The following is a 13,454-nucleotide window of genomic DNA, read 5'->3' on the forward strand; positions in this document are numbered from 1 at the left end:
CAGGGCGTTTAATGACAGATGACAAACAAGTGTAAGTAACAAGTAAACATTTTTCTGTATTTATTTTATAGTTTCTTTTCTTTTTTCTTCTTATTTACTGAAAACTTTTCACATAATTGGTTTACTTATTCGCCATTAGCTGTGCCTTAAAGCAGAGTTTGTTTTCTTGTCTAAACTGGTCATATGAAATATTAGCATAGATGCTAAATAATTACAGCCACAGATAAAAAAAAGACCTGTTATCAGTGAAAAGTGTATAAATGTTATCTTTTTTTCTGGTTTTGTGTTTGTTTCTGCTTTTTATGTGCTGTATCTACAATCTGACTGTAAAACATGTGATAAACCACTCTGATGAACCCATATGGTGACTCATCTGACTGGTTTAATCAATTTAAGAAGGAATGAAAAAAAGAAAAAAAACTAAAAAATTTTATTGTGACAGTTGTAGTTCAGCATAATGAGCACGAGAGGGCGCCAAGAGCCTACAGTTCAACAACATGAGCCAAACCTAATGTGGAATATTCCTCTAAATTATGGATGTTAAACTCATTTTAGTTCAGGAGACACATTCAGCCCAATATGACCTGAAGTGGGTTGGACCAGTCAAATAATAACATAATATATAAATAATGTCAGCTACAAACTTTTCTCTTTGTTTTAAAGTGGAAACAAAGTAAAATTGAATAAGGAAAACATTTACATCTACAAACTATCTTATAAAAAGGTGAATAACATGAATAACCTTGAAAATACTGAAATTTGTTAAGAAAAATAAGTGCAGTTTTAACATTATTACACTCCAGCTTCTCATTTACTCATGTACATTACATTGTTCATATTTGTTTAGGTTATTCACATTTATTGTGATAGGATAGTTTGTAAATGTAAACATTTTTATGTAATTTTACTATGTTTACACTAAAACAAAGAAAAGAATTTGGAGTTTTCAATATTTATAGGTTATTATGATTGTATTTTACTGGTCTGACCCACTTGAGATCACATTGGGTTGAATGTGGCCCCTGAACAAAACTGACTGTTAATATCGTTAGTGTATATTTTTGCTCATCCCATGGGCCGGTTTGGACCCTTTGGCAGACCGGTTGTGGCTCATAAAACAAACAAACGAATAAAAAAATAAATAAAATACACATTTTGATCAAAGACAGCATAGTCTTTGTTTAAATTTTTGCAAAACAGAAAAAAATAGTATCTATGTGTTTCTGTTTTATGGGAAAATTTCTACATTTTAGAATTTGCCCAATGCTACAGTGAATAGTAATAAAATGATACAACTTACATCTTCAGGTATAGATCTACATAAAGATTAACTTATTGTTTCCTTATTTATAATATATATAAGTCTTTTATATGACAGTTATTACTCCAGAACTGGTACTGAATCAAAATGAATCAATGAAATCGATATTCAGTCAGTTGAGTGTTTAGAAGGAATAATGGCTACAGTCCTATCCTCAGGACAGCAGGGGGCAGTAATGGGCCTCATCTCCATTGACTGGAAAACTTACTTGTGGCAAAGAGATGAAATACTTTTATGTCCTAAAAGTTCTAGAAATCTTTAAGATGGAAATTGTGAGCAGCCAAAATAATTACATAAAGGGAAACTGACATTCAGACCCACCAGTAGTATAAAAAACACTGAATAAATGACAACAGTATCACACTGAGGTGTTTTAAAAGCCAGGTTCTGTTTCAAAAAGACGACAAAGAAGAAGTAATTTAAACAAGTAAATTAAAGACAAGGTTAATACTGATTCAACAAAAGAAAAATTATTAATAATTGTTCTTACAGAAGTCTGGGCTACTTTAAAACCATGAAGCTAGTGATAGAAGTCCATAGACTGATGGGGTTTTTGTAGAAAACATCACCATGTAAGCAAAAGGTCAAATTGTTACTAGTAGTGACGGACGGATAGATGGATGGATGATGGATGGATGGACAACAACGATGATGATGAGGATGATGATGCCACTTTGTTTCTATGTATCAGATTAAATTAATGACCGACAGTGAATTAAATTATCTTAAAATTAACTGTCATCAAATTTTGAACAGACACATTAAAACATGAACCAGTGTGTCTAGATCCTCTGATCCAGTTCATTCCTTAACTTTCTTTACTTTTTTGGTAAATTCCACTTGCATTTTCAGTTGAATAACCTCTCAGCTGGCCTGTCTATTTCTGCACATGAAATTCAACACCATGGCATTGTGGCCCTATTGTTTATCTGTTGCTAGGTAACCCACTTCAATGATGATTCTATGATTATGAGCATAGCAATGTGATTGGAAGGCTATTGTATTACAAAATTACTAATATCTCCCAAAATATTGGTCCTATCAACTTGTCGTTTTTGCTAGTCTCTTCCTTGACCAAAAATACATAAATATGCCAAACTGAAGCAGTCAGCTCTTTCCGGATTTTGTGTGATGCCCGAGACACACAGACAGAGTCCATTCCCTTTTATAATATAGATATTCCCATGGATCTGGACCATGGATTCATTTTGATGCTACATGCATATGTACTGTGTTCTATTTTCCTGCTGTACATGTTGAAGGTTGAGTTCATTTCAGCTACTTTATAAACTGATGCTTGTTTCATCTATAGTGGTTCATCACATTGTGTCAGATCATTACATGTTTGTGGTGTTTCTTTCCTGTGAGAATCACATATCTTTAAAAAATCAGTTTTATATGAGCTCAGAAAAACAGTTCAAGATTTAACACTTAATGTTTAGATTTAGATTTAGATTGAACATGCAGATTTATATTCATGGTTGACCTGTAGCTGTTTATTTAGTTTAATTTGAAACACAACCTATAGATGGCCATTTTTTCCTTCGTTTTATCACAAATAGTCAAAATCAGAAGATCTGGAGATATGTGGTTTTCACCAGACATGAAGGGAATGAAAAAGAATAATCTGAAAAATAATCAAAGCTGCAAGAGAAACATAGTGGGGTAAGAAAAAAAAAATAAAATAGAATATTTGTCTCTGAGATGTAGCTGCTGAAAATAGACATTACTCAAATAAAGTTACATTCCACCTGTGGCTGTTACCATAGCGACACAGCCTTCACAGTTCATAAGAGTGGACTCAGCCGACGGATCTGATGGGACTGTTTGTCGCCTGGCAACAGCAGCCTGTTGATGAATGTGACGGATAGTCCAGAGAAATGTGTGGTGAGGATTATGAAGACGAGGCTGACAGATGAAACAAAACCAAGGAGTGTTTTAAGGATGGAGATACCGTGAGGATGGATTTTAATAATAATGATGATGAAGAAAATGACACCTATAATACGGATAAAGATGAAACTAGTTGTGATAATGGTTACAGCTTTAATTTTTACAGCCAACACGTCCATATTCACCATCAGTCGACTGTTTGAACTAAATAGTGCATTGGTTTGACACATACTGTTTCAGCTGCTGATATCTGCACATGTAGGTCACACAGTTATTATGGGTTTAAAGGTTCATTACACTGTAAAAAAAAAAAAAAAAAAAAGACACCTAACAACTTGTTCTAAAACATTTAAATTTTATTTTAACAAGTTGATCAAATGTGCTTTAAAAGTTCTTAGATTTAGTTATATTTTTTAAGTATTTCACAAAAATCAGTGTTCACTGACTGAATTTTTGGGTATTTCCATATTTACTGAATAACCAGGTATCTTGAATAACTTTAATTTTATTCATTCTCAAGAAATTTAACAAAAAAATAATGAACAACTTTTTCCATTAGTCAAAAAAATGTTAAACTGAGACAGTCAAGGTTATTCATTCATTCATTTTCTGAACCCGCTTTTTCCTCACTAGGGTCACGGGGGTCGCTTGGAGCCTATCCCAGCTACTTACGGGCGAAGGCAGGGTACACCCTGGACATTTCACCAGTTCATCGCAGGGCTGACATATAGAGACAATCACTCTCACATTCACACCTATGGGCAATTTAGATTAACCAATTAACCTATTAGTGCATGTCTTTGGATGATGGGAGGAAGCCGGAGAGAACCCACGCAGACACGGGGAGAACATGCAAACTCCACACAGAAAGGTCCCACCCCCTGTCGACTGGTGTTGGAATCAAACCCAGTCAAGGTTAGAGAAATGAAAATATTATGACAAAAATTAAATTTTAGGTGTAAATTTGTAGTTATTTAAAGCAATGACGTTACTTTTACTAAGACTAGAATTGTATATTTGAAGAGAGAGAGTTTGAGATTCATAGAGAATGAAAAAAGTCGAATATAAATTACAAAACCATCCTTTTTTCAAGGTGTCATATGGTGCATTTTTTTTTTAAACTAAGCTTATTTTACATGCACATTGTGAGGATACAGTTGAGGTGGTTGTCATTGTCCCATCCTGATCAGGTTGTCAAATGAGGCATTTCCCCTCACTGAAACTTCTCTATTATATCCCACGGAATTTCAAAGAAGATAATGAACTATGGTTTATGTTGTATTTTACGTACACATTTTATGTTAATTCATGGTTTGAGGTTTTTTAATTGGCCAACATGTCAGACCATAGGGATCTAACAACAGGTGAATAACATGTGCTGACTTAAAGCTTATCCTTCCCTGGACGTGGGTCATCTTTCCAACATGAGGATGAAGATTAATGAAATTCCATAGGACTGAGAAGATCAAGATGTTCACTAGGGGAGGAGATGGGTTTTGGATATACACTATGTGGTCAAAAATACTGGGACACATCACACCTACAGCTTTGCTTTGTATTCCTATTATTATTATTTTTTTTTTTTTTTAATATGGTCAGAACATGACAGATATCTCAGAAACACAAATGTTGGACAACTGCAAAACAATAATGATCACCCAAAAATGTTCAATGTCAAACAAAATTAAGTAAAAATAAACAGCAAACTGATTTTGTAAGCATTTTAGATAGCAATGTAAACCAAATAACCCTACAGACTAAATAAAAATGTTTTAATGCAATGTTATTTATTGTAATTTATCTATATCATAATACTGGAAGGTCTCAGAGCGTGTATGTGTGTGTGTATCTGCACAATTCTGAGAAATTGAGATGTTTTTAACTGGCCACTTTGGTACCACCAGTTGAGGAATAGTCCCATCTCCACATTAAATATCTCAGCAAGTTGATCAGACCAATATTTTGTGAGATATTAGTAATTGTGGAATACAATAGCCTTACAATCATGTTGCTATGCCCATGACGGTTGACCGGAAGCGCAGTACCACACTGCAAGATGGGAAATGAAGTTCTCCCCAGCATACAAACTACAACGTCTAGAACTCGTGGTTTCCCACAGGTCAACACACTAGTAATTATATAGTGACATTTTTCATTAGCCTATTGTTTTATAGCCCAGCTGCTGGTTCACAATGAAACAGCTCATTTCAATGAGCCCCAGTACTTTTCTCTCTGTGCTGTATGTGTTCAACACAATGAATCCAATAGACTTAATGATGACTTCAGCCTAAAATATTTCTGGGTTACACCTGTTTGAAACCCAGTTCCCAGTTACTAGTTTGTGCTTTTTCCTTTCTGTCCTTTCTCCAGGTTTCTCTGGTTCTGGTTCTGATCGTTCCTGATGTGTGGTTCTGGACTCCATCCTGCCCAGTGTTCTCCTGTGCCATCCAGTGTTTCTGTTGTTTGTTGCTCTCTATCTGTGCTTTTCTTTTCTCTCTCCTTTTTGGACTCATCCCCACCAGTGGAGGCAGATGGCTGTGGATCCGGAGGCTGGATCTGTCTCAGGTTTTATCTTCTGTGATGGAAGTTTCCCCCGCTGCACTCTGAGGTTTGGATGGATTCTTATGTTTAATATTTTAAGTGCCTTGAGATAGTCATAGATTATGATTGCTTTGTGAATAAAACGGAATTAAATGAATATATGTTTATTCATTTATTGCTATTTTTACTGTGTTGCTATGGTAACACCCTGTGAATGTAGCCTATTACTTTTACTGCAGTATTTTATTTTAGCTGCAGTTTGTGAAAATCTGGAAAAAATATATGTATGAATCCAACAAAAGTAAATGTGTACTTGTATTGGCAGTAAAATGTAGTTAATGTATTTTTAATTAAAGTACTGGCTTGATCCCTCTGACTGATATATTCTCCAACTAAAACTACTTATGATCTTGTATAACTAACTAAAACTAGACTACCGCCCCACACTTATCTCAAAACTAGTACTCCTAATTGTTGTGAAGATGATGGTGTTTATAATCTTAATTATCAAATGAAGTAGAGTAAACAGACCACACGTTTCTTGCTGTTTGTTTGTTTGTTTGTTTATTGACAGCGACAACAGCAGTTTCCATGCAGAACGAGGAAACATTAACCTGCACATCCATGTGTGCTACTCAGAGCTCAGCCCACACACTGAGCTGGGGTTTGTTCTTTACACTACACCGCTATCCCACAATCCACCAGTGCAATGCACCTGTGCTGCTCACAAACGGGCGAAAAGGTCTGAATGAAAGTTATATAATAAAAATCATTCAGAGGGTTTACAATCATTTGTTTCATAGAAAAGTGACATCATTGCACATTTATCCGCCAAAAATCTGGCATCGATCTTTTCTAGAAATATACACACTCTGATTTGAAAACAGTGTGACAAAAACAGACACCATAGAAAAATAGAGATATGGATACAAACATAGAACTCCTCCAATATAAAGCAGTGTGACAGAAAAGTATCTTCACCACATTCTGACGTCAACATTCACAGTTCACTGTTCACGTCCTCATGCACTAAACAGGAATATTTAACAGGCAGGACTCTCCTTCAGGTAAACAGACTGCAGCTTCAGCTCAGTCCCATTAACCCACAGCCCTCAGTCCACACCACGTGACCATCAGGAGGCCCACTTCAGCATCACATCAGCTGCTGTTTCATCTCCCAGAATCCTCCTGCTGCAGGCCAGGCCTTAAGCTCGCGCACCTGTCCAATAAGGTGAACCTTTGATCACCTGCAAAAATCACCCTTAGTGTGACGTCACTTGGAAACGCCTCTTGACGGTTTCCGGTTGACGGTTTAAATCCAGAAGTTTCACCCTCTCTCCACAGATCAGGAGCTCGCGCTGCTTGTTTAGACGCCAGGCGCGTTCAGGGCCAGCGAGTAGGCGGCCATCATCTGCGCGCGGAGCTGCTGCTTGACGTGCACACGCCCGTGCCTCTTCCTTTCGTCGCTGCGCGCGAAGCGCTTGCCGCACACGTCGCAGGAGAAGGGCTTCTCCCCTGTGTGCGTGCGCGTGTGCGTTGTCAGGTGGTCGCTGCGGCTGAAGCTGCGCGCGCAAATGGTGCACTGGAATGGCTTCTGTCCCGTGTGGATGCGCACGTGGCGATTCAACTCATCAGAGCGCGAGAAGCGGCGCTCGCATCCCTGCACCGAGCACGGGAAGGGCTTGGCTTTGAGCCCGCCCTTAGCCGGAGTTCTCCTGCCCCCTCGAGACGCTTTAGGGGCTCCAGTGGCGTGCACGTTGCTGAGGTTGACAATAGGGAACGCGCCTTGCAGAAGTGAGGAGAGAAGGTGTGCGTCCAGAGTGGAGGGGAGGGAGGGAGGGGGGAGGAGGAGCTCGCTCCCGCTCTGCACGAGCTCTGTCTTGACAGCCGGCCTGCTGATGACGTAGTTGGTGGAGTCCCCCCCGTTAACCGGGGTTAAACTCTTCAGCCAGTCCTCCACCCCCAGCGGCTCCTGCTTCACCTCACAGCCGGCCTTCAGTTCACCCTGGCCGGCTTCAGAGCTCAGCAGAGAGTCGAGGAAGTCAGACACATCCACCTGTTGCTCCAGATCCGACAGCGTGAGGAGAGCGTCCGCGCTGGCGGGATAAAGAGCATCATTCCCGGGCAGTGACTGTCCACAGCCACTGCTGCAGCTGGAGCTCACAAACTCACTTTTCACCACCATTGGCTGTGAGACGGAGGCGGGAGCCAGCTGCAAGGCGGAGCTGCTCATGTCGGCGTTGGAGGCTGCTGATGGAGCTGGAGCAAAGTGCGGGGGCGAAGCTGCGGAGGCTGAGTCCGGAGAAGCTGCCGCAGAGGAGGAAGGTGTGGACCTGCGGATGGAAGCGGTGTCACCCTGCTGCTCCATCTCGGTGCAGATCCCAACGATCTCCGTGATCATGTTGAGGATGGCATCTGCCGTGCTGCTCAGCCCGGCAGCTGCAGCCGCCGCTGTCGGTTCCGGCTCGGCGAAGAAGGTGCTGGTGTAGCCGAGGGAGGGCGAGAAGGTGTCTGAAGAACACTCACTGAAGTCAGAGAAGAAATCCGAGTCTGAGGCGTCAGTGCCTGGAGAAAAGACTGAAGAGAGAGAGGGGGAGGGAGGAGGAGGAGGAGGAGGTGTTATTGTCATTGCATAATCTGTGCTCAGCTGCCTACACACCAAAAATCAATAAGATGTGCAGATGTTACTTTGTATTGATTATACACATTTATATTACTGATTAATTGATTGTTTGCATCATTTTTACTGTTTTACACATACTGAATACTAATACTTTAAACGTTCATTCAGAAAGTAATGAACATATGACACATGATGAAATGTACCTTGGCTGAATGGTGATCCCAGGTCAGAGTCGGATCCGTCGCTGGGGCTGGAGCCCACACTGTCCACCCAGGCGCTGCATGCGTCCTCAAACTCCGACATGAAGCTGTCTTCGCGCTCCAGAAGCATTGCGATTTGCAGGTTGTTGTTTTTTTGAAGTTATGAATAAAATGTGAAGCTTTAAATGTTGATGAACCTGGTTCGGTTGTCAGGGATTCCCACCAACTGTTAAAAATCCAAATAGACTACTAATCGTTCACCGGTGCTCAGTCGTTCCTTTGCCTTATAGTCCGTTCGGTTCAGTGATGCTGAACTGAAGATGCTGGGCTCCCTCCACTCGCCTCTCCGCTTTTATACTCTCCGTCTCCTAGGTAACTCCCGTCCGGCCTTATTGGTCGACGCCGGCGCGAGGGATTCCCCCCGCCGCGCGCTTCGTAGTTGCCCAAACATGGGCAGCATCCGGCTGTGACGACGGGTATCCCCATGCCATATAAGGACAGGCGGGAAAGCGGCACTGAGACGAGAGGAGGGGGGTTTCCTTCACTGCGGCAACGGAGAGAGATTATACAACCGGAGAGGGATGGATGGATGCAGGGAGTCAGCAACAGATGGAGGAATGATGGAGAGATTTGGTTCAGTTTCATAGTGATATGCATCAAATCTAACTGTCTTGTGCATTAAATGACATTAAAGCAAGTAGTTTTTGCAGTAGTGGGTGCAAATGTAAAAAAAATAAATTATATATATATATATATATATATATATATATATATATATATATATATATGTATATGTATATATATATATATATATATATATATATATATATATATATATATATATATATATATATATGTATATGTATATATATATATATATATATAATTTTAAAAAAGGAACAGTGACAATTGAAAATAAAACTAATTAGTCATGCTGCAGATGATCAAAAATGATACTTCATGTTACATAAAATACCAAATCTGATACGACAGGCTGCAAAAAAGATGTTTCAGATTAGCAAAACCTGCTGCTTCATTTGTCATCTTTTCATTTTGATGCATACAAACAAACACAAATGTACAAACTATACATTTGTAACACTGTCTGTACAGATATTCAGCAAAACCAACACGTCTTCCTTTGCTTTCATTCCCGTGTCGCAATGTTTGTCGTGGAATCAGCACCATGGACAGCTCTGCAGTGCTGCAGAGAGGTCGAGAGACGTTCACCGAGAATGGAAAGAAAGGAGAGAGAGTGCGATGGGAGGAGGAGGGAGATTATTACATATTAGTGCCCCACATATGACATTCCTGCATGTGCGCCTCAACGTTTAGCCAATGTGATGTAGTCTCCATGGAGACGGAAGGAGATTGAGAGAGAGCTTATATAAAAAGGAACAGTTTACATTCCTTTTCATTTATTTATAATTGATCAGTGCGCGTCAGAGCGACATTAGATTGATTGTGACTCAATGGTCTATCTTTACGAAGCCAAAACAACATGCTCAGTTATGTTTTAAATAGACAGTGATGAACCAAAAGACAGACTGCAGAAATTAAGCATTGATCAATGTTTCTGGGTTCAAATAAGTCATGAAATATATCGATCTCCATCTTAACCACAGTAGACCAGGTGGAGTTTGTCTCCTCTTGAGAAGACAACAAGTATCTCTGCAAAGTATTATTTGTGGCATTTTAGTTGGTTTTAAACCATGTAGCCTACAAAGTGCTCTTTTCCTCATATATATTTAGTCTATTTTTATTTATCCTCATGAATCATGTGTTAAATTAATCTGTCAAGGCTATATATTTCATGCATGAGGGAGGTTCATTCTTTCATTGAGTAATCTTAAACGGATGTAAAGTGACCCCAAAAGAAAGCAGGAGTTGGGAGAATGTAACATCCTCATAGACCCCTTTGAACCAGGAGTGCAGTTCACCATGTCAGAACTGTAACTTAAGGACGTCAGAGAGGTCGCCCACAAAGCAAGGGCTTACTCTGCTTCAGGACCAAATGGCACTTCATAGAAAGTGTATAAGACCTGTCCCAAACTCCTACTGCGTCTGTGGAAAATCCCGCAAGTTCTAGAGAGGGGGAAAGATCCCAGATCAATGGTGAGTGGCTGAAGGGGTGTGGAGGAAAACTCCACCCGACTAGAACAGTTCCGCATGCTATGTGTTGAGGCAAAGGTCTTCTTCAGTGCAATTTCCGAACGGCTCCTTGTCTATGCTGTCCCAATCACAACTGTGGAGGCCCTAGAGAGGAAGGTTATAGCCATCTCCTGAGATGGCTTAGTTTGCCCAAGAGCCAGAGCAGCATCGCACTCTATGGGCGCAATAATAAGCTGCAACTGGCATTCAAGATGTCAAGAGCTAGAAAAGTGGTGCAGTACAAGAACTCAAGTGATCCAAAGGGGGTCAAAGCTGGAATCCAGGTGAGGACTGGCAGGAAGTGGAGGACAGAGGATACTGTCCAAGATGCAGAGGCAAGGCTGCGTCACAAGAGTCTGGTGGGAGTGGTCACACAAAGCTGTGCAGGGCTTGAATCCTTCCCAACTCCCCAGCTGAAAATCAAGGGGAAGGAAAGGCAACGCCTTGTTCAGGATGAGGTGAGAGCAGCAGCGGAGGAGTCAAGATTCTGCAAGGCAGTGGGGATGAAACAACAGGGAGCCTGAACCAGATGGGAGAATGTGGTCAAGAGGAAAGTCACCTGGACAAAGCTCTGGAAAGCTGAGCCTCACTGTATCAAATTCTGCTTCCAGGCAGTGTATAACGTGCTTCCAAGCCCATCCAACCTGCACACATGGAGCACAGCAGAGACACGAGTATGCCTTTTGTGTTCCAAGCAAGGAACCCTGGAACATATCCTCAGCTGCTGTCCCAGGGCACTTGGAGATGGTCGGTACCAATGGAGGCACAACCATGTCCGTAAGACCATTGCTGAAGCCATCAATGCTGGACTTGTGTGGGAAAATAGCTCCGACCCTCCAAGAAATCAATCACTTCTGTCAGAGCTGGGGAGTCGGCAACCCCCGCCAGAAGAACACTGGTAGGACTCCTGACCTACGCAAAAGATTGGCAGTTGTTGGTGGACCTTGAGTAGCATCTGAAGTTTCCCTGTCACATCAGTCACCTCCTTGAGACCAGACATTGTCCTCATGTCTGAGTCCACCTAACAAGCTGTGCTACTGGAGCTGACAGTTCAGTGGGAAGACCACCTGGAAGAGGCCTTTGAGAGGAAGCTCTCCAAGTACATGGGACTGGTCAGTGATAGATGGTGAGTGAGGTGGTGATTTGATAAGAACATGAACAAAACAAATAAATCAATCAATGAATAAATAAATCAATGCATGATTGATGCACATCACTAAAGCCAGGTAAGTACATGTATAGGAGCAACCCTGCAGTAACTGTTCTGTTAATGTTACTGTTTGAATGTGCGGCAGTTACTGTGGAATGCAGGACTGAGTGTGCAGGGGGCTATGATGGACAGGTGAGTGGATGAGAAAGGTATGGGGGCGGAGCCAAAGTGTGTGTGTGTGTGTGTGTGTGTGTGTGTGTGTGTGTGTGTGTGTGTGTGTGTGTGAGAGAGAGAGAGAGAGAGAGAGAGAGAGAGAGAGGGGTCAGGTGAAAGCAGAGAGACAGCGCAGATGCATGAGGCAGATCCAGCAGTTAAGATTTCCAATAATTTTCTGTCTATTCTTTTAGCGTCGTTACAGCCGACATTAACCAATACTGTTCTTCCAATAAAGCGACCAGTGGAATAAACCCTCGTCTGTCCCTCAGACATCCAGTTGAACGCTAATATACTACAATTTATATATATACATACATACATACATGTTCACATCCATTTCACATCTGTTTACTTCACTGGGTTTTCGTGATGTGGACAAATCATGCATTTATGAATTCATTTATCTATTTGATTTCATTATTTTATTTCTTTTCAAATCACTCACACAGATTTAGCAGCAGTGGAGCGTGAACCGCCTTCTGGAGAGGTGTTCCGGGAATGTCTCACCAGGAGGAGACGTCGGGGAAGACCTAGAACATGCTGGAGAGACAATGTCTCTTGGCTGGCCTGGGAATGCCTTGGGATCCCCTCGGAAGAGCTAGAGGAGGTGTCCGGGGAGAGGGAAGTCTGGGCATCCCTGCTTAAAGTGTGGCCCTTGTGATCCGGCCCCATGGATGGATGGATGGATGGATGGATGGATGGATGGATGGATGGATGGATGGATGGATGGATGGATGGATGGATGGATGGATGGATGGATGGATGGATTTTTTTTATGTTAGTTGCTGTCAGTAGTTACCACCTGTAAAATCTATGGTTGCTGTAAATATCTTAGACATTATCACTGCTGTTTTTCACTGAAAATCTGGAAACAACTCTCTCTCTCTCTCTCTCTCTCTTTTTTTTTTTTTTTTTTTTTAACAGTGAAAAGTCAGAAAAAAATGTAATATTTTTTAAAGGTGCTGAGATTGAACTGATGTATGCTTTAAGAACCCTGCAGAACCTAAAATCCCCAAAGATGGCGTTCAGCTCCAGTGACCCCCCATCAGGACGTTATATAAGGATGAGACAGGCCTCTAAACAGCAGCTGCACTTCCTCCTGCTGCTGCGTTCAGGTTGCTGCTTACGCTTGTACTGTGATCCAGACAAACAGAAACAGTGATGGATTTGTGTAGCTCGCTGTGATTATAGCGTCATGTGACCAGTCAGAGGACGGGAGCTGAATCTTACCATCAGTCTGCTTATGGATGACGTTGCATACAGAGAAACCCTCTTACATGACGGCGCAATCGGACTAAATTAAGAAGAAACACTGATGGAAGCGCTTGTGTTGGAGGAGCCGAGGAGGAGAGGTTGTTG

General features: G+C 41.3%; 1 protein-coding gene across 1 annotated transcript; it reads right to left on the minus strand.

Annotated features, from left to right (window-relative positions):
• Positions 1–6,304: 6,304 nt before the first annotated feature.
• LOC115438633 (early growth response protein 1-like) lies at positions 6,305–8,887 on the minus strand. The gene is made up of 2 exons (XM_030162381.1): positions 8,582–8,887; positions 6,305–8,332 (listed from the first exon to the last, which is right to left on the minus strand). Exons 1-2 carry the CDS (start codon positions 8,706–8,708, stop codon positions 7,122–7,124), a joined length of 1,338 nt encoding a protein of 445 aa, XP_030018241.1. The 5' UTR covers positions 8,709–8,887; the 3' UTR covers positions 6,305–7,121.
• Between the last annotated feature and the right edge of the window lie 4,567 nt (positions 8,888–13,454).

The sequence above is a fragment of the Sphaeramia orbicularis genome, chromosome 18, assembly GCF_902148855.1.
Source record: "Sphaeramia orbicularis chromosome 18, fSphaOr1.1, whole genome shotgun sequence".
NCBI classification, from domain to species: domain Eukaryota; kingdom Metazoa; phylum Chordata; class Actinopteri; order Kurtiformes; family Apogonidae; genus Sphaeramia; species Sphaeramia orbicularis.

What these genes read in the sequence shown, in the direction of transcription:
- LOC115438633 (XM_030162381.1), bottom strand. Translation starts at nt 8,708, where the DNA reads ATGCTTCTGGAGCGCGAAGACAGCTTCATGTCGGAGTTTGAGGACGCA. An exon ending in GGGATCACCATTCAGCCAAG is followed by an intron (nt 8,333 to 8,581) that starts GTACATTTCATC and finishes CTCTCTCTTCAG; the next exon opens with TCTTTTCTCCAGGCACTGAC.